At 41.1% G+C, this 22,475-nt stretch overlaps 1 protein-coding gene across 2 annotated transcripts in view; it reads right to left on the bottom strand.

The window, feature by feature from the left end:
* Nucleotides 1–21,953, bottom strand: part of etv5a (ETS variant transcription factor 5a) — a 50,497-nt gene extending 28,544 nt beyond the window's left edge. The window contains exons 1-8 of one of the 2 annotated variants that reach the window (XM_077617306.1): nt 21,767–21,953; nt 7,665–7,779; nt 6,590–6,677; nt 6,478–6,525; nt 6,237–6,287; nt 4,774–4,897; nt 4,391–4,699; nt 3,978–4,267 (exon numbers count right to left, since the gene is read on the bottom strand). In XM_077617306.1, coding sequence (XP_077473432.1) covers nt 3,978–4,267; nt 4,391–4,699; nt 4,774–4,897; nt 6,237–6,287; nt 6,478–6,525; nt 6,590–6,677; nt 7,665–7,712 — 958 coding nt within the window. In that variant the 5' untranslated portion in view covers nt 7,713–7,779; nt 21,767–21,953. The remainder of the gene's footprint in view (nt 1–3,977; nt 4,268–4,390; nt 4,700–4,773; nt 4,898–6,236; nt 6,288–6,477; nt 6,526–6,589; nt 6,678–7,664; nt 7,780–21,766) is intronic. The other variant, XM_077617307.1, reaches the window with a different exon arrangement.
* Between the last annotated feature and the right edge of the window lie 522 nt (nt 21,954–22,475).

The following is a 22,475-nucleotide window of genomic DNA, read 5'->3' as shown; positions in this document are numbered from 1 at the left end:
CTTAGAAAGTTGTGTCAGTGAAATGAGCTTCATAGCATGGCCACTTAACTTCTTGTGAGTGATTATGAGTGACTACAGCTGGTGACTTCTCTGAGGCCATTTAAATAGGGCTCATTGGATGCAAACGCCCACAAACGCTACAATGGGAAAGTCAAAGGAGCTCAGCATGGATCTGAAAAAGCGAATCCTTGACTTGAATAAGTCAGGAAAGTCACTTGGAGCCATTTCAAAGCAGCTGCAGGTCCCAAGAGCAACAGTGCAAACAATTGTTTGTAAGTATAAAGTGCATGGCACTGTTTTGTCACTGCCACGATCAGGAAGAAAACGCAAGCCATCACCTGCTGCTGAGAGAAAATTGGTCAGGAGGGTGAAGATTCAACCGAGAATAACCAAAAAGCAGATCTACCAAGAATTAGAAGCTGCTGGAACACAGGTGTCAGTGTCCACAGTCAAGTGTGTTTTGCATCTCCATGGACTGAGACGCTGCCGTGCAAGAAGGAAGCCCTTGCTCCAAAAGCGGCACCTTAAGGTTCGACTGAAGTTTGCTGCTCATCACATGGACAAAGATAAGACCTTCTGGAGGAAAGTTCTGTGGTCAGACGAAACATAAATTGAGCTGTTTGGCCACAATGCCCAGCAATATGTTTGGAGGAGAAAAAGTGAGGCCTTTAACCCCAAGTGCACCATGCCTACCGTCAAGCACGGTGGTGGCAGTATTATGCTGTGGGGCTGCCAATGGAACTGGTGCTTTACAGAGAGTAAATGGGATAATGAACGAGGATTACCTTCAAATTCTTCAAGATAACCTAAAGTCATCAGCCCGAAGATCGGGTCTTGGGTGCAGTTGGGTGTTCCAACAGGACAATGACCCCAAACACATCAAAAGTGGTAAAGGAATGGCTAAATCATGCTAAAATTAAGGTTTTTCGAATGGCCTTCCCAAAGTGCTGACTTAAACCCCATTGAGAACTTGTGGACAATGCTGAAGAAACAAGTCCATGTCAGAAAGCCATCAAATTTAACTGAACTGCACCAATTCTGTCAAGAGGAGTGGTCAAAGATTCAACCAGAAGCTTGCAAGAAGCTTGTGGATGGCTACCAAAAGTGCCTAATTGAAATGAAAATGGCCAAGGGACATGTTCCAAAATATTAGCGCTGCTGTATGTATATTTTTGACCCAGCAGATTTGATCACTTTTTTCTGTTCACCCATAATAAAGTCATAAAAGAATCAACTTCATGAATGTTTTATGTGACAAAGAAGTATCTGTTCCAATCACTCAGAGAAAAATCTGAGTTGTAGAAATAACTGAATAAAAAGAACACTCAATACAGTTGTTAGGGGATGGAGAAGTGAACCTAGAAGCAGCTTAATCTAATGTCATGCTTTGTGAATTCATTTTCAGACGTTATGTTCTTCACAAGTGTATGTGAACTTTTGACCAAAACTGTATACAATGAAAATTTTGAGCAAATATTTATCTTGAGATACGAGACAAATTTTGATATACGCGCAGACAGCGGACGCAAGAGGCTGCTCATAAGAACATCAAAGGCACGGTCTCTCTCCCCGCAACTCCCTCGTGTCGTGTAATGTCTCTGTGAGCACTGGGCGGATCGTTGCATTTTTTCAGTGTTTTTTCCCGTTAGTCAGTGTGAATGGCGTATATACTACTTCTCGTTGGCAAGTGGTCGTGCGTTATCCTATTGTGAGGTCTTCACATTCTCAAAGTGTGTAAACTCAATCTTTTATTTGTTAAAACTAAAAGCAGAGTTGATGTATGAATCATTGTTTTTACATGATGTGCCTAAACGCACCGCATGGCTGATTGGTCGTAAGGTGAGACGCCTTTCCACGTCATTTACAAACGTCATTTTTGGAAGAATTTCCGCCAGCGAGTTTCCAGGTACTCCCCGTAACACTTTTTTCTGTCGTGACAGGAAGACTCGGCTAAACACGATGGTGCTGGCCGCGCTGACCCAATTTAGTTGTAAGGTAGGACGCCTTTCCAGGTTATTTACCAACGACATTTTCTGAAGAATTTCCGCCAGCGAGTTTCCAGCTGCTCCCGAAACACTTTTTTCCTGTCGTGACGGGAAGACTCTGCGAGACACGATGGTGCTGGCCGCGCTGACCCAATTTAATTGTAAGGTAGGACGACTTTCCACGTCATTTACAAACGGCATTTTCGGAAGAATTTCCGCCAGCTAGTTTTCAGGTGCTCCCGAAACCCTTTTTTTTGTCGTGACTTTTCCACTTTCCTCCTTTATTGCCCATGTGTGGGTTAGCCACTGTGCTTCACCTTTCACAAATAGATTACCAAAACACACTCAATAACAACCTCGCCCAAGCAGGTGGGACCGGTGAAGCCTGGCCATTCTGCTTGTTCGGCGATAAAAAAACGTACAAAACGGCACATATTTACTCACATGGGCGGACGGCTTTCTGACGCTCTATATTTATATAGTGAAAAGGCAGACGGGTGAAAGGGGAATGTGCTTGTGTATATCATGCTTAAAACAAGACAATACTATTAGCAGTTGACGATAACGTTTTCGTCGGCTACCAGTGACCGAGACAATCCTTATTTCAGCCGAAATTGGCTAAAACGAGATCGGTTTTACAAAAAAATGTCCTTAAAAAATCCCGTACAAAAGTTATTATATGGGATACAAAATTTGAAATATTAAAAAATGTATAAAATATGGGAAAAACATACGTTGACAGGTATGTAAAGGCCGGTGCACAAACAGCTGCCTTATTGAAAAATTCCATAACCTACTGTCCTCATTTGAGGACATCCCATATTATTTTTCTTAGTTGATATAAAGGAGTTTCCCCATACTATGCAAAATTTCTGAAAAGGTTGCAAAAATCTAACTGAAAGATGTAATAGTTATCGTCATAATTATCGATAGACTGATAATTTTCTTTATCGTGATAACGATTCTTGTCCGGTCTGTTGGCCGCCACAAGCAGGCATGCTCACCAAGCCTCTAAACAGGAATAGTGCTATGGCTGAAGTTTTAAATCTAAATGATAAATTAAGTTACAAACTGCCATCCCCCATAGCGCCTGGTTTCCGCTCGTCTCTACATACCAACCGGAACACAATTGTTCATCATGCTGTGTCCCATCAAGTGACAACATTGACAGAAAACAACCTTGAATAATACTAGACGCTGCACAAGTTGGTGTCGTGAAAGACACACACCAAATATCTGGATTTACTTATGTAAAGAAAAAATAGTACTCTCCCAGCCAATAACCCAACATTGACAGCTTTTCCCCATCTCAAGATGATAGTCATATGCGACGTTGGTATTTAAAGGCCATAAGCTAAGAGGATTTGTCATTACATCACTGCTAGGCCAGCCTGTTATTCACTGTGTTGAAAGGGAGAGTACATTTTTTTCCCCTTATCCCTATGCCAGTGTTTCAGGAAGAGTGTTAAAGCACCAGAGCATAACAGCTGTTGTTTGGGTGTCGGACAACAGTCAGCTGCGTGTTTGATTTGTAACAAACAGTGATTATTATTGACGATCACGTTTCCCCACCCAACAGGGGGATAAAATTACAAATTTTGGGCTCCTTCTTGTACCACAATTGGAAAAGTTTTAAAGCTTTTATGATCAACAGTTGGTAGCACTAAGTCCTCTGAGGATTCTAGCCTTGAGCTATTCCAGGTAGGCTCAGTGAGGAGCTTCTTGTCACCTAGCTGGATGACCCATTTACTTTTTCCCCCCTAAAGGTTTAAGCTGAGCTGAAAGACCCATTTTTACTTAACTGCTGTGACTTGGGAGGAATGATCATTTAAACTCAGAAAGTGTGAGTGTAAAAGGGCGTACCTGTGCACCCATGCCACCATTACATGCTAAAACTTGCATTAATGTGCCTGCACCTGAACAAACATGGCCAGCTACATTCCTAACTCTAAGCAACTCAGTTCAAAGGGCAAGTTATGAAGCTTCGCTCACCGGAATCAAAGCAGAAGTCACGGGGCTCCTGCTTGATGGCTGTGGGGTGAAACGATATCTGCCGTGATGGAGCTGGTGGCCCCACACTGGGAACGCCCTGCTCAGTGTATCTTGGGTCAATGAGTTCTTCTTTAAAGCCGCGTGGGGGTACGCCAACCACGGGTTCAGACATTTGCCGATGATAATGTTGCCGACCATTGTTGTTCGCTAGCTGAGGCAACAAGTGTGGCCGCCGTTGATCTTCTGACAGGGGAAAAGGTGCCAACGGTTCCGATAACTGCCTTTGAAACCTAAAGATGGTAGAGGAAATTGACATCAGAGTTTAGGACATGAACATTTTCTGTTCTGAAGAACCACGTTCTGAGTAATAAGAGAGAGTTGTCACCACCCAGGCTATATGGTGGGCTGCTTACTTATGTTCTGGTGTGAAGTTATTGGCATCCTGACCGATGAGAGCACAATGAACGGCATACGGTGGGCTGTGGACTGATTGTGGCGGCTGGTTATGAGAGGCTGCACCCTGCACGAGGAGCTGTTGTTGCTGCTGTGGAACATGCGCCATCCTTGCTTCACGGTTTAGGCTTGCTCCGTTGGTACAAGGGGAAGGAGTTGGTTCATTGTAGGTGCGCGCTCCAACTGTGCTGGCGGACCCACATGGAGATACTGGCGTGGAGGGAGGTGTTAAAGGTTTGAAGCCAGGTGTGGATTTCTTGTTGCAGGCACTGAGTTTGAATGATAAGCATTACCTACAGAAGATTTGTTAATTCTTCCTAGAATATTTTCGACTATCTTATACCTGAAGCTGTAAAGGCACTTCTCTCTATAGGGCATGGCAATCCTATCCTGGATACAAGGAGACAGCTTTTTGGACGGAGGGAGTTCACGTTTGATTTTGGTTAGTGGTGGTCCATGAAACATCACTGGACAGAAGGAAAGCAACATAAAAAATGACAACATTAGATAAAGTCCAGATACCACCCACGTAATTAAAGCCATAGACACGAGTGGAACAGTAATCTTAATCATATTAACCACATTGTGGACAGTGCCTGCATCCATTTCCTCATCTGTCAAAAGCCACTTAGCAGATATTTATCCTCCATTTTTGCCCCACTGGTTGCATAAATGGTGTGATTTAAACTTTACTACACACAAAACCAATTAATCTTTGCGTCTGATTCTGGTTAGGACAGACATAATCCCAATACCCACAAATCAGTGTGGCTACAACCAAATGTCAGTAAATGATTTTCTTCTTCCACTGGTGCTGTAACCATATAACCAGAAATCCAGCCCTCCACCTACTAGCTCCAGTCACCAGGGCACCACATAATAGCCAGAAGAAACTAGATATTAGAGAGAAGAGGGCATTAGATGACAAGACCGTTGATGGATTGCGGCCGAACAAGCTGGCGTGTGCACACTCTGAAGTCCAATGCTGGGGAAAAGGTTTTCTCTGCACTCAAATGATGCAGAAGAATTTATTATATTTTGGTTTACAACTTCACTCCTCAATTACATTCTGTATTGCAGCCAAAGTCATTCTACTGGCGGCAAGTAAACGGAAAGAAAAAGATTATCCCTAAGCTAATTATTGCCTGTTAAACTGTTGCCTTCTGGTACTCCTCAGAAATGGGTGCCTCTCACTTATCCAAATACATACTGACTAAAAGTTTCATTTATTCACTGTAGCAGGACTGGCAGAATTGTAAAAAGAAGTGATTTACCTTCATACTACAGGCCACAAACTAGCCCTCAATGACCAAATTATACTCAAGCAAAATACCTTTTAGGACAGACACAATCACAGACATTTGTGGAAAGAAGGGTGGAGCCTGTAAGAGACCGCCCTATTCACTGGAATCTGGTCCGGTCCGGGCAGTGGGGCGGGAGTGCGGGAAAGTGTGAAATCAGATTAGGAGCTTGGCTCATTAGATTCCCCATGCCAATCAGCTGATTAAACTCAAAATGGTTGAGAGGGGGAGGCGGAAAAGAGAGCGCACATAAGCCCAAAGCGGACATCTGAGGACAGAGGAGGACTTTTGTCCTTAATGGGATCAAGACATATTAATACACAACCGGTGACCGAAACTTGAGGCCAGTACAAATTTGTGTGAAATACTGTTCAAGAAGCATTTTCAGATGCTCAACTTTAACCAGCAAAACAGGAATTTGGTCGTCTTGGCTAACATCCAATTTAGGAGACACTTTTGGCAGCCTCAGCAGACATTGGCACAAGCTTCATGAAGAAGTACTCACAGCTATCTGACTGGAAGTCTGGGACAAACTGCTCATCATCTGGCACCTGGGCTGTAACAGAAAAGAAAGGGTAAATGTTGAAACGTGGAATTTGAAACAACAGACCATTTCTCTCTCGTTTTAAAATCATAGTAGTAGTTCATTCTCAAGTTAATATTTCAACTCAAAACTTCAACACAGCATTTACCAAGAAACAAAAGACCCAAACAGGTTCTCAGATCATAAACCAAGAGGAACTCACCTTCGGCGATCCAGATATCCTGCAGCCGACTTAGATCTTGAAAGAGTTCTGTGAATTCAATGATGCTCTTAACAATGTGATCTTATCTGATGATAGGGTTTAGGCCACTCACCTTCTGTGTCCTGAGCAAGCTCAGTGTCGACAAACTTCCTCTTCCTGTCATTGTATACCCTACAATGTTCCTCAACATGAGACTGGTACTGGCGAGAACAAAGAGAAAGCACACTTTAAAAGTAGTTCAATTACATCCAACTAAAGGTGTACAGACGCTCCCCTACTTATGAACATTCGAGTCACGAACAACGCTACATACGAACATGTCTGCGCATACGGCATATGTCGAAAAATGTTCGGAAAGAGATGCTGTAAGTTAGATTTTGTATTGTGCGCCTTTTTCCGAGTAGTGCTTCTTTCCGCCGCTAATACCGACGCTTGGCACTGTGAGAGGGAGGCTCAGCAACGTGTCGAGGAGGAGGAAGAAACGCCTGTCCCCATGAAGAAATTCGAGACGAAACTCTTGGCTGAGGGGTTTTCGCTCATAGATAAAGCCATCGCACTCTTCGAGCAGCAAGACCCAAATATTGAACGTTGCACAAAGGTTGCAAATCAATTGAATGATGCCATACAGTGCTACCTCATCATTTATGATGAAAAAAAGAAGAAAACTGTCCAATCATCGTTAGATCGCTTCTTTCGGCCAGTTTCTAGTAAATCCTCAAAGATACTCATCAACCCTCATCTTCTTCTCCTCGACCCTCAACTTCTTCCTACATTGAAGTTACGGAGGAGGAAGCAACTTTTGAAGCCCATTCCAGCGACGACGAAGACCCTCTCGTGATACAAAATCTTCCTCTTCCTCCTCCTCCTCCATCATCTCCTTAAGCATCGAGTACATCTTCCAAAAGTATGTTAAACTTCATTTTATTTATCTTATTACATACATGTACATACTGTGTTACTTATACAAGCCTTAAACATACTTATATAAACCTTCAATATACTTATATAGGCCTTAAACATAAATTATAATACAAAATATAGCACTGAGCAACTTACGAACAAATTCACCTTACGAACAATCGCTCGGAACGTAACTCGTTCGTAAGTAGGGGAGCGTCTGTATATCCCAATCAAACAATGGGTTGTGGGTTGTCTCTTATGTGACACATGAGCCGTGTGCCACTTACGCTGGGCAGGACAATAAACGGGACCTGCTGGTCGTAGAAGCCGTCCATGTTCGTTTTCCGGATTGCTGGGAGAAGGGGTGCTCGTATTGAAGTGAGTCCACCTTACAGCAGTTTACTGGAAGAAACAAAACCGACACAATCATAGTGTAAGTCAGCAGAATTTGAAGACTTGAGACATGTCAGGTACTAGGAAGCCAAACGGGATAAAGATGCATAATGCAGTTACATAAGCTAAACTCATTAAGTGAGATGCAAATGTGTTCCTGTATAATGAGTTTAATCATGTCAAAAATATCATACAAGCTTTTCATTGGTTGAGGAGGGAAGAAGGCCAACCTTTGAAGTAAACATCCCTATTATAAAATTGAGTCAGAAGGGACACAAAAGCAGAGCTGCCAACTATTCCGGAATTTCAGGAGTTCACACGGAAATGCAAGGCAAACTCCGGGACTCCGGACAACCTCCCTAAACTCCGGAAATCCCCAAAAATTGTGACTTCATTTGTTTTTACGCAACAATTTCGGAAAGGTACCAAATTTCCAATTTAAATGCCTCAAAATTCACACCATTGCTCCATCATCTTGATTCATCTGCACTGTAAACTAGAAGAATTTGGTAACACGAGTGCATTGTGAATCATCAGAGTTACAAGTTCTGACGAATGATTCATCTTGTGCGACTTCAGCGCATATTGATTTTGCATGAATCGCATTCACTCCGGGTAAATTCTGGAAAGGGGACAAGGGTACTTGTTAGGGTTATTGGTCTTACATTATTATATATTTGCTCGCAATGAAGAACACTTTTCTTTACTTAGCTTATTAACATTAGAATAGTAAATCTGCTTGCAACGCAAGCAAATTGTAAATGCTTTGCTCCTTAGTTAGACCAAACAGGAAGGTCGAATCCTCTTGGACTGCTGGAATGTGGAGAAGAACCTTCGGCTCTACATGACCTTCATTTGTTTTGAGAGCTAAGACGTCTATTGTAACTAGGGTCTTTGACTATTGACTTCTCACTCCTGTTTTCCCACCCCTCCCTTGAGAGCTGAGACGTCCATTGTAACTAGGGTCCTTGAAGCTAATAAACAGGGAAAAGATGCGTGAGACGGCAGAACGAACCTGGACAGAGGAGTGTGAGGATCGATTCTCTCTTGCAAGAAAACCCAGGAGATTGTCTTGTCTCTTTATTTGTGCGTGCATTTGGGAATGCCTATTGGTGAACACTCAAAAATAAGTTTAATCTAACCTTACACTAAACTTAATTCTAATTTGGTTTTACATTTTTATACCTTTCTTTTCCCGGCCGGGTTGGCTCTGTTTGCCCTGCCTTCACCCGAAGTTTCAGATGCAACCTATCGATGGTAGTTTGCTTTTGTATTCCCATCAAAACATTCAGAAAATTATGCACACAAATTGGATAACGCACGACCACTTGCCAACGAATAGTATATATAACTCTCGTATTAGCGATCGCCTCGCCATTCGCAATGACTAACGGGAAAAAAAAAACACTGAAGAAAATGCAACGCTCTGCCCAGTGCTCGCAGACATTACAAGAGGGAGTTGCGACCAGAGAGACATGACACGAGGGAGTTGCGGGGAGAGAGACATTACACGAGGGAGTTGCGGGGAGAGAGACAGTGCCCATGATGTTCTTATGAGCAGCCTCTCGCGTCCGCTGTCTGCTCGTATATCAAAATTTGTCTCGTATCTAAAGATAATATTTGCCCGAAATTTTACTCGTATCTCAAATTTCTCGTATGTCGGGCCACTCGTATGTCGAGGTACCACTGTAATGCCTAATTTTATTATTAAACATCATAACCACTAGTTAGTTATTTGTTACTCTGTTAGTAGATGGTGAATTACAACCAATAAAAAAAAATTCCATTGTAAAATCCTGTTTTTTGGTGTTTTTTCTGAGGGTGGGAATGAATTGATTTGTATTTAGTTCATTTCTATGGGAAACATTGATTTGAAATACGAGTAAATCGACATACGAGCTCAGTCCCGGAATGCATTAAAACCAGGTGCAGGTGTTCCACAAGGTTCCACTCTTGAGCCACTTCTTTTTTCTATATTTATCAATGATCTTCCTCTGTTGTGTTCTAACTGTCATGTCCATCTCTACGCTGACGATACAGCCATCTATACCTCTCATAAAGACATGGCACATAGAGAACTCCCTACAGTCTGATCTTCACTCAGTTCAAAACTGGCCTAATACTAACAAATTCATACTGAATAAGCAAAAATCCTGTAGCTTGGTGTTTGGAACTAGATACCAGCGCCCACTTCATATCGACTCATTCATTAAGTTTAATGTTGATTCTCCTCTAGTCAACATTGAGGTGTTTAAATATCTCCGGGTCTGGCTAGATCCTAAGCTCTCATTCAAGCCACACATTGATGACATATCCAAACATGCACGTGGTGTTCTTAGTCAGTTTTACCACTCAATAAACTGTTGAACCTTTGAAATCAGAAAAAAATGCTAATATTACAACTTGTATGACGTAGAATAGATTACATGGACATTGTTTATCAAAACACCAATGACATTCTCAGGCCGCTTAATGTACTATTCAACTCTATGTAGGTTTATTCTTAGATGCCCTTTCAGAACTCATCACTGTATTATGTATAATGGACCGTATATAGTGTGGGCATGTGTTTATTGCAAAATAATTTCGGTTTGGTTTCTAAGCCCCCCCGAAAATGCATATAATAAAAATAGACACGCTTACGAAGCTCAGTTCAAACTTCAAGCCATCAATTGTGCAGGGGAACATGGGAATACAGCAGCCGCGAGGGAATTTTAGATCAACAAATCCATGGATAGCAAATGGAGGAAGCAGGAGAACGAGCTTCGCCAAGTCAAGAAGAAGAAGCTGAGTATATTTGCGTGTGCCCATCTCGCAGCAGCGGTGAAAAACCAAGTCACGAAAATGAACTCTGAGCTTGCAGTCATTCCCGGAGGCTTAACTAAAGCGCCGGGCTAGTTACGCCACTATTTTCGAATGGATTGTAGCCGCTTGGACGAACGCGTCGGCTTGCACTGTTGTTCGAGCTTTTGCCAAAGCCGACACAGCTTTACGAAGAGTAGGAGGCAGCGCCGTGCTAGTTACGCCACTATTTTCGAATGGATTGTGGCCGCTTGGACGAACGCGTCTGCTTGCACTGTTGTTCGAGCTTTTGCCAAAGCCGGCATCATTTCTGGGGAACCACATGGCAATGACAACGAAGAGAGGGAACCCGGTGTTTTTTGATGAATCATTTGGACAATTGTTCAATTCGGACACAGAAAATGAGGACTTTGATGGATTTGTGGGTGATGATTGATCAAAAAACGTGAGTACATTGTAAAATGGCGAAATAAAGTACAACCGAACTCAGTTTTGCTTCCGTTTGCCTTTTGTGTTTTTAGCGCGTGTCCGTATGTTTAAGCTGGTGTGTGTTTTGCCATGCCTGGATGCGCCTTTAAATGCGGTGCGTCATGTGTCTGAGTCAAATACAGAAATAGCACTCGTTACTGACACTGCGCCTTTAAATGCGGTGCGCCATATAGTCGTGAAAATACGGTATATAAAGTATTGAGATGAACTTTTGGTATTCACCCAATACTTATTTTCCACCATGATTTGCAAATATTCTTTAAAAATTAAACAATGTGATTTTCTGTTTTTCCCCCCACATTCTGTCTCTCATGGTTGAGCTATTGAAGATGATAGGTTTTAATAACAATAATAAATTAATAATTAATAAATGGAGTGTGTTATTGAAAAACTAAAATGTATCCGTTAAATAGAAGGTAAATATCTATCTTTTCTGTAAATTTCGTGTTTATCTGTCAAATGGCTTGGGAGATATTGAACAAAATAGGTGCTAATAACTAATAAAATAATCTATAACCCTTATAAAATGTGATTTATGTGTGTGTGTGTGTGTGTTTGTATGTTAGGATTATTTCGCTACGTTTCTCCAAACCGTGCAACGTAGAGTTGTAATTTTTTATGGTGGCCAGAAACGGCTGTTGGAGCCTAATAGACGAGTCATTCAAGTTCTTAACCTTCTCTAAGTGTGTAAGCTCAATTTTTTATTTGTCAAACAACCATTTTTCAAAAGATATTTTTTTAAACAGCGCAACAACTGTCTTTTGCTTTCCCGGGCACCCCTGCTTGTTATCAGATAAATCCTTCAGGGCAAAAAAGGACATGTGGCGTTGTCAGTATGAGGTCGAAAAGAAATAAACACCAATAGCAGCAGCCGGCGATATGACTCACTCCGCTATCTTTCGTTAATGGGTGATGAAAAAAAGATAACTGAAGGAAAATACTGCAGAGGCTAAGCAGATGGCACTTAGAATGTGTGCATGTGTGTTAACGTGTTCATGTCACAAAACTTAACATTTGACAGTTTAAAAAACCTTGACACATATTTATAAAATATCGTATGTGCACTTGATTTGCAGGTGGAAAAGTTTTAACAATACTGCAACTAAAGGATACTTTTCAAAAGTTGGAGCAGCAAATGCTATTGACCTTATACAGACGCTCCCCTACTTACGAACGAGTTAGGTTCCGAGCGATTGTTCATAAGTTGAATTTGTTTGCAAGTTGCTCAGTGCTATATTTTGTATTATAATTTATTTTTAAGGCCTATATAAGTATATTGAAGGTTTATATAAGTGCATTTGTATGTTTAAGGCTTGTATAAGTAACACGCATTGGTTTGTACTGAAAAAAAACATTTAATAACATGGAGAGAATACATACAGTACTGTTTACATACATTAGAGAGATAGAGATTTACTAGAAACTGGCCCAAAGAAGCTATCTAATGACAATTGCAGTTTTCTTTTTTTCATCATATATGATGCGGTAGCACTGTATGGCATCATTCAATTGATTTGCAAACTTTGTGCAACGTTCAATATTTGGGTCCTGCTGCTCAATCTTTGTTTCTAAATGGTACTGACGGTCGAACGATTCAAGTTGTATTCCCATGCAACGCCCATCACTTTCTCATGCGCATAAAGCTTATTATTGCCACTCATTTCAAATGAAATGGCTTGCCTCTTCCTTGCACCTCCCTCAATAGAAGCCTTTCGCTTTTCACCAACCATATTGAATAATGGATGCACGAGATATTTAATGATAAAAATGAAAAAGGTTCTTTGCGCACTGGAGATACATTCACGCACTTCCGCACTGCAACGAACTGGGCAGAGGAAGGTACATGCTGAGTGAGCTGAGCTGAGGGTATTAGCGGCGGAAAGACGCACCACTCGGGGAAAAAGGCGCACAATACAAAATTGAACTTACGAACATTTTTCGACATAAACGCAATTTGCAGACATGTTCGTATGTACCGTTGTTCGTAACTTGAATGTTCGTAAGTAGGGGAGCGTCTGTATAGAACACTTAGCTCATCAGCTGTCCGTGACAGCATCGGATTTTGACTGGGAGAGCCTGAATTAAAACGGAAATAAAAACTTTAAAGAATTATTGGGGCCCATAACCAAAGTCTATGTCTGTTTTTATTCATTCATTCATTTTCCTTTTCGTTTACACAAAAGTTGCAGGGGTGCCAGAGCCTATCCCAGCAAACTGCGAGCCGTAGGCAGGTGTTGGAGTAATCATTATAAATGTGTTTGCAATGAATATAAAGCCTTATAATATACATGCTTACTATATTAATCAATATATTTGCTTATTAGGAATAGTAATGCTCATCCTAAATGTGTAACTAGATTAAACAATATATATATATATATATATATATGTGTGTTGATCGCTTTTATGTTAGAGTTGAATTAATATGTGAAGACAAACGCTTACGCCAAGGTCGCTCTCCAGGACAGCTGGGTCCAGCGAGAGATACAAGTTCGCAAGGACATAAAACAATACACTGAGTTCTTGCTCCGAGGACTGAGTACTGGAAGATACGCCTCAACCCTTTCCCCAGATACAAGTTCGCAATGAAGATCTGTGAAGGATGCTTAAATTGTTGTTGGCTCAGCGGATGGCTATCAATCAACTCGCATATTTGTTTTTCCTTTGTGACGCTTGATATGGAATTGTTTTGTTTCTTGCTTACGCAATTGGATCGATTACTCGCATATTGTTTTAATTTGTGACGCTAGGTTGACGCTAGGTTTGCTTGATTATGGAATTGTTTTGGTTCTTGCTTACACAATTGGAATCGATAACCTTGTAATTGTTTTGATTTGAGGCCTTAAATGGGCAGGACATAATGCCACTCGTTAGAATAATCTTGTGGGGCGAACGGCCGGATGTATTCTCTTCTTGCAAGAATTAAAGGATGATGTGACTACAGATGCCTTTTTTATTGAAAGCTGAATTGGAAATACCTAAGGAATAAACCTACTATTGGATGAACCTAACATTTGGTCCTTCGAGCCTGTGGTCAAGATACCGAAGCAGAATCCAGGTCGCTCCCGTTCGATATCTGGAAAGACCGTGCACGGCGCTTAAATACCCTTTTCCGGGCTGGATAACTCGAAGGAGCGCCTGGGTTCTCGACGGTTTCGACGACTAACCCTCTGAAAGAGACATCTGGGGTCATATCTGGTAAGTCCACGTGAATGTCTGCGTTTGTTGACGGGTTCCAAATGCGCGAAGGGGCATTGCACGTGAGGTCCATTTTTTTTTTAAATGAGACTCGCGTCCAGGGGACTGCGACACGCGTCCAGGGGACTGCATTAAAAACCCTGGGTATACTAGTCGCTGCCAGGTAAAGAGACAGAGCATGAGTCTATAAAACTTGGGGCAGTTCGGGGTGTCCTGTGCCGTGGTCCGGAAAGGTACAAATATAACTCTGACAGTATATCAAGCTAGGGTATACATTTGTGTTGCGTGTGTTACGTGTTGCGTGTGTTTCGTGTTGCGTGTGTTACGTATGTCCTTCCGCGGAAAAGAAATTTGCTAACTGATAACTGAGTGCACGCGAGCTCCATCCAAAGATGGGCAGCTCGAATGAGAAAGCGGCTAGCGACGACGATCCAAAACAGCGTCTGCCGTGTAGAGATTGGAAGTTTGTTGAAAGTCAAAGCGCTACAAGAGTTAAACACCTAAACTTATGGATAACCGAGTATGGGTTTACTGGACAACTTAATATGCATAAAATACTGGATTTACAAGATAAAATGCGCGTTAAGCACAAGAGTAATCTGTGTAAAATGGATAATGATGGATATGAGGATACAAATTATTGGTTTTTGATGGCAAAAAAGCGTTGTGATGGCAAAAAAGCGTTGTGATGGGAACGTTAGGAAAATTGAGCGGAGTGAGAGCCAAAATGTTGATAACAGCGGGGCCGGAAAAGCAGAGCCTTCTGTCTTGTTCCACAGAAAGAAGGGTGATAAAACGGGTCCGTTGTGTGAAAAAATAAAATATAGCGAAATGTTACCAAGGGGTTGGAAAAAAAAAAAAATGAGGTTAAACAGAAATCGGGTTTTCAAAAATGCTATGTGCTGGGTTTGTGGAAAATTGGGGCATATATCGCGTGATTGCCTGGACAAAAAGGTCTCTAAAAAAAAAAGACAGGCCTGCTCAAAATGATTTTAATGAGGATTTTGAACACGAGGATGTGGAGCTAATTTTAAACCAGAGATCACATTCTTTGTGAATGAATTCAATTGGAATTTTTTGTGTGATGCTGAAAGTTGTAAAACAGCAATTTAAATGGTTATTTCCAAGTGCTAGACATACTTTTTTAATAGTATCTAAATGTACTGTCAATGTACTGGAATGAAATGGCTTATTGTGGCTTATCCTGGTTTCATTCCCGTCTGCTAGCGGGAATATTTTGGTTAACAGAAATACAAAACAGCCAATTAAATGTTTAGCGGGGTTGCCAAAACTGCGTTTTTGTCATACTCTAAACTTGCCAAATAATGCGTCGATTGCGGGGGAAGCGCTCTGTTTTGGTGCGGCTGATTTGACGGTGTTAGACATTATAATACAGTATAGTATGCGCGCGGACCGCACAAGCGACTAAAATTTTTGGGGCACCCCTTCCGTGGAGAACAATAATTGGCCTTGGGGTGCTGAAGCAAACTTGAGGGCAGAAATGGGTTTTTGCTATGATATAGTTATGCTTGCAGCATATTGTGATTATGGGGTCTTGGCAAAATATTGTGATATAGTTGGATATCGGGAGTGTAATTAATTTAGTCTTCTCTAAAAGCGTTATAATTGTGCACAGGAGGCGAAGCATTGTGCTCAAAAAGAAAAAGAGAGCACTTAGGAATGTCAACAAAAGATAAGCTGCTTCGCAGCATACGTGAAGGTCACAGTTAGCGGCTAAGAGCGCGCTTCCGTTAAACACTTCATAATAAAAGCAGCAGGGTTTCCGCAATGACCTTCGCATTTATTTTTGGGATTTAATAAGATAGCAAATCTGTTTGAAAAAAAAAATGATTTGGTAAAAGCTTTGGAATTGGGAATAATGCTATTATGATTATTATTATTTTATTTTTTGTGAAGTTCAAAGGGCTCTTGATTGAAGAGAGCTAGTTTTGGAGGATAAAACGATATTATTACAGTTTTTGAATGGTTGGATTGTTCAAAATACTTCAATATAGGTGATTGGCTGGTTAAAGAAAAATGAATGGAATTTTTTTTTTTTTACAATATTATGGCATATTGGTGACAATTTGAGGGTCCTTTATTAAGCATTGAAAATTGTAATCAGGAAATGCCTAGTAAAAGGTTGATTTCTCTAATTTAATTATTGTAGATTTTCCTTGTGGTAACAGAGAGCTATAAGAAATAGCTCTTATCTGAAGTAAACATAGTATGGGGTGATTTACAAATTATGTTTTAGGTACTAAGAGTTATTTGGTTGTTAAAGAGATCAGACATGAATTTAACAATGCAGAAATGGCATGAGAAATTTCGTGGCATTCGTCCAAATTATTAGGTAAATTGAACCTGGCTGGGGTAGATAAGATAATTGATTTAGGATAGGCATGGTTTCCCTAGAAGAAACATGGAGCGTCTTTAAGTGCACAGAAGACGTTCCCTGTTTAACCTGAAGGGGGCATATGCTTTGGTATAGGTCATATTGATGACTATTGGGACGTTACTGCCTATTGCTTTAGGGGCATACAAATTAAGAATTTAGCCAAAACTTACTGCATTGCAATTATGGGGTTAATGCACCTGAATGTTACGGTGATAACGATTGGCAATAACAAGCTTAGATAAAGGGGAATATCTACAGCAAATTCAGGTGGGGCCTTTCATGGTGTGAACCAAGTGATGAAATAATGTCTATGTTTTAAAAATAACATCTCCAAATTATAAAATATCAACCTTGGAGAAATGCTTTAAGTAGATGGGTTGACTAGAATGGGCAAAATTCATAACATTGAAAGGGGGGGTAACTTAATGCAGAACAATGAGATAAAGTTTTTTACAAACGGTTAAAATACTAAAAGGGTGTGTGTGTGTGTTTCAACGTATCACAACTTTTCCGTTATTGCATTATTGGCGAATAGATAGTTAATCACAGCCACTCGCATGGCAGTCTACATGCTGACTGAGTGGGGTAAGGGGCGGTGGCAATTGAACAAATTTCTATTTTTAGATATGTGGCATGTGAATCTAATACATTAATTATCTAGTTTCTTCAGGCATCAATCTTGCGGTTCGAGGATCTACTAATGCGGAATGGATCCAGACCTTCCGGAGTGTGGAGTATTCCTGGTGTCCTCAAGAATTCGTAGGTTTTCTCTGGGTACTCCAGTTTTACTCGAACAAACCAAAATTATGGATGATTGGGGGAGCACTCAAACCAAATTCCTTGATTATGAGTGCGAGCGTGGATGAGTGTCTGTCTTTTGTGTTTTAATTGGCTGGCCACCAAGATATATCAATATTCTAATATCAAGGTGGAATATTTCTGAAATCGCTGATAAGCCTTTCAAGGACGGCGGTGGCAGAGTAGGACAGAAACAAAAAGAAAAGAATTTCGCCAAATGAAATTTTTTGATTTCTGCAATGGGAAATTTTGGGAACCTGGGGGACTAAACAAAAACAAAAGACTTATCTGGGAGGGCTGCCATTTTGTGTCATGGTAAATTTCATGACTAAAAAAAAAAAAAAGGGGGGGAGGTTATATATATTCAATTTAAATGCAGATATATGGCCAAAACACGGGCGATTCCCCCTCATGTCAAGCTACAAAAGCTACATATCCATTTCAAAGGATACATATGGATTTAAACAGATTGGGGAAACCTTGTTGCAGAAACTGGTCTAGATTGGCAAGCTTGGATGACACACCCGTGCGAAAAAACCATCAGGCCTTCGATAAAATTAAACCATACGGTGGGGGCATTACAAATCATTATTCAGACTGACAAATTAACTTGTGGATCCTTGTCTGACGTTTTTCCTAAGTCCATGGGCAGGTGGAGAAGACTCTTTTTACAAAATTCTACAATTGTGTCTCAACAACAATGACCATGTCTATGAGACGGTAAGAAAATCGTCAGAGATGGAAACACCCGGATTCGCCCTAGTAAAATTAAAATCTGAGATGACCAGAGAATTCATTTCTGCAACAGGGAGTTCCCAAACGGGAGGCGGTAAGAAAAATTGGTTACTGTTGATGGAAAATGCAGCTAATACTATAAATCAAACCTGGATAACATGTATTGTGCCCCGCCCTCTCTTACGAGTAGTACCCGCGCAAATTACTCCTGATTGTGTAATGGAGATAATGACAAATGAAAATGTAAGCCCCAATTGTGAGAAATTGAATAATGTCTACCCAGTTACAAGAGCAGCAAAGGACAAGCCTAACTTTTCAACACATGTCGCTTTTAAATCATTTTACCTGCTTAAAACCTTACAGGGCATGGTCTGAAGCTGGAGGCGATAAATGAGACGTGGTGTGCCCACGTCCTAAAACCGACTACACCCTGGTACCACGTTCTGACCTATGGCGGTGGTGCGGCCAAAACAAATTATACGACGCCTGCCAAAATGCAGCAGGACTTTGTGCCTTGGTCTCACTGCTATTACCAGTGTCTGTTTTTCCATCTACAGTAGAGGAGATACAATTGGCTGCACAGAAATCCGGTATGATGGCGGGCCCCTCGCGACGGCGTCGATCGGCATGGAGAGAGGGTGATCCGACATACATTGATGCGATTGGCATCCACGGGGCGTACCAGATGAGTATAAGTTGGCTAATCAGATCGCAGCAGGTTGGGAGTATATTTTTCTTTTAATTACTCCAAACAAAAATGTTGATTGGATAAATTACCTGCATTACAATGTCCAAAAACTTGGAAATTATACCGAACAGGGATTTGTGGCGATAAAGGAACAATTGGCAGCCACCAGTCTTATGGCGTTCCAGGATCGCATAGCAGTTGATATGCTGCTTGCGGAGCAAGGGGGCGTGTGTGCAATGTTTGGAGATCAATGTTACACCTTCATACTCAACAACACGTCACCCGGTGGGTCCCTCACCCAGGCCATTAGTGGCCTGCAGATCCTCAACCGCAATATGAAGAAGCATTCTGGAGTCGGAGAATTCTGCCTTGGAAAGCTGGTGGCATGTCCTTTTGATTTGGCCCAATTTGTTGCATTTTCCGTAGCCCTTTTTGCTACGATTTTGACATTATGTGGGTGTTGTATTATTCCCTGCTTAAGATCTTTGATAAGCCGACTTATGACCACTGCGATTGCCCCTACAAATTCTAAATTGCATGAATTATATCCCCTACTAATGAAACGTGCTGACAGCAGCAGTGAATTTCAGGCATAGTAATTCCTAGGATGATTTGGGTGAAAATGATTTTGTTTTCTGCTTTCAGACCTGCCGAACGAGTAGGGCCTAAGCGGGTAAAATTAAAACAGCCAACGGAGATATCCCTCTCTTCTTGGATTTGCCATAAAATAAATAATGAGCATATAATAAAAGGGGGGAATGTTGGGTTCATTCTGAGATGTTACTATATGTTCATTTGGAATTAATGGAATAAAGCTGAAGGGAAGTTTTATTAAGGGGATCATGTGCAAATTTATAATATAGGGGGGAATGTTGGAGTAATCATTATTATAAATGTGTTTGCAATGAATATAAAGCCTTATAATATACATGCTTACTATATTAATCAATATATTTGCTTATTAGGAATAGTAATGCTCATCCTAAATGTGTAACTATATTAAACTATATATATATATATATATATATATATATATATATATATATATATATATATATATATATATATATATATATATATATATATATATATATATATGTTGATGGCTTTTATGTTAGAGTTGAATTAATATGTGAAGACAAACGCTTACGCCAAGGTTGCTCTCCAGGACAGCTGGGTCCAGCGAGAGATACAAGTTCGCAAGGACATAAAACAATACACTGAGTTCTTGCTCCGAGGACTGAGTACTGGAAGATACGCCTCAACCCTTTCCCCAGATACAAGTTCGCAATGAAGATCTGTGAAGGATGCTTAAATTGTTGTTGGCTCAGCGGATGGCTATCAATCAACTCGCATATTTGTTTTTCCTTTGTGACGCTTGATATGGAATTGTTTTGTTTCTTGCTTACGCATTTGGATCGATTACTCGCATATTGTTTTAATTTGTGACGCTAGGTTGACGCTAGGTTTGCTTGATTATGGAATTGTTTTGGTTCTTGCTTACGCAATTGGAATCGCTAACCTTGTAATTGTTTTGATTTGAGGCCTTAAATGGGCAGGACATAATGCCACTCGTTAGAATAATCTTGTGGGGCGAACGGCCGGATGTATTCTCTTCTTGCAAGAATTAAAGGATGATGTGACTACAGATGCCTTTTTTATTGAAAGCTGAATTGGAAATACCTAAGGAATAAACCTACTATTGGATGAACCTAACAGCAGGGAACAACCTGAATTGGTTGCTAGCCAGGGCACAAGGAGACAAACAACCATTCCCACGTTTAATCATACCCAAGGATGATTTGGGGTGTTCAACTAACCTATCACCACCGCCTGGTGGTGTAGAGTTTTACTTGTCTGACTTCGGTGCTGGCAGGCGTGGGCTCAATTCCTGCTGGTGGCAGTATGTTTGTGAGTAGTACGTATGGTCGTGTGTCTCTCTGTGACGCACTGTGGCGACCAATCTAGGGTGTAGTCTGCCTTTCGCCCAAAGTCAGCTGGGTTAGACTCCAGCAAACCCCGCAAGCCTTTCGACGGACGATGTGTGGTATGGAAGATCAATGAATGATCTAACCTACCATGCATGTTTTTGGAATGTGGGAGGAAACTGCAGCATTGGTTACGAGAAGTTTTATCATTAAGACCTGGTGTCCACATACGTAGACAATACTGATGTGTTAGTGTGGTATTTAACCCAAAAATAGCGACTTCCTTGTAAAGGTTTAACCCTAGAATGGTAGCCCTCTATTTCAGGTAACCCATTTCACACCCTGTATCTAACAGTTGAGTGTATGTATAGTACTGTATGTGTTTCATTGATGTACTTTGAGTCATTTGAAGCATAATTTTCCATACTGCAAGTGTTGAAAGAAAAAAAATAATTTGGTATGTACTGAAAAATTTACCATTTTTTGTCTGTCTCCCATACAGATTGTAGACACCCGGTCACCCCAGGTTACCGTTCTAGGGTTAAAGCCTTAAAAAACAAAAAGTTATCAGTGAACGCATATATGTGGAATGGTGGTGGTGTCACCCAAACACCCTCTATTACTCCCCCGTGCCCTTCCTCCAACCCTCATCACTTTGTTTTTCTCAATGAGGTGAAATGTGATCCCGTGTTGAAAGGAGCAGGAGGAGGGGGACTAATGTCTCCCCATTCATAAAAAAAGAGTGTGTGCGGGGGGTTTGGGGGGGGGGGGGCGTTGAGAGGGTTGATCCTTCGAACACTCCGCCTCTCTGTTGATAAATACGCAAAACGTACAAGTACAACGTGAAAGCTTCGCCAAAATGGCGTTGCATTCGCGCGCGTCAACCATAAACTGTTTCGCGAAAAAACAAGCAACAACCAAAACTCTTCCTCTGCCCTGCAAAACAAACACGAAGCTTACCTTGACTGGACGTATGTTTTCTGTTAAAGACGAGAATGTCGTGAAAATGTCCACAAAATGGATGAACGGTAGGTAGCAATGCAGCCGCACGCTACAATTGATGCTCTCGTCTCCACTCACAAAACTTGACTAAGGTCTTCGTTCATGGATCTACTTGATTTCTCACTGGCCGTGAAGGGAAAGAGTAAACCCGCATTGATTGGCCGAATGGACCCGTCTGTTCACCGACGCAACCAATGAAGGCGCAAAAAGATGTGTTTTATGCATATAATCACGTTTGGCCAATCGAACGCTGCCACGCCCTGTTTTTTTTTCAATGGCTATATTTCATTCATGCCGACCTCAACCATGCACGGCAAAGCTTATGGCGTCAGAGGAAACTCAAAAGGAAAAGTGCTCCGCATTTTTACATTTTGAACTTTGCTGTTTTGCTTTATTTACTGCCTTTTTTTCTTGAGAAGCTACATGAGTAAACAAAGAGTGCTATGTATCATATAAGGTTAATTTTAGCATCAATGAATTACTTTTTATACTGACTTAACAATACCAAACCCTCTAACAAAATTGCAAAACCAGGAATCTTTGACAAAATTTAGTAAGAAAACAAGCAGAACGGATAGCTGTCCTCAACACGCTTAAAAAATGCACACAGGAAGGTTAGGACATTCTTACCAAACTTCCCATACATTGAAAAGTGCCCACTTATATC

This window comes from Stigmatopora argus, chromosome 13 (assembly GCF_051989625.1).
Source record: "Stigmatopora argus isolate UIUO_Sarg chromosome 13, RoL_Sarg_1.0, whole genome shotgun sequence".
Classification (NCBI taxonomy): domain Eukaryota; kingdom Metazoa; phylum Chordata; class Actinopteri; order Syngnathiformes; family Syngnathidae; genus Stigmatopora; species Stigmatopora argus.
The sequence above is the reverse complement of the archived record's forward strand: the minus strand, read 5'-3'. Positions and strand labels throughout refer to the sequence as shown.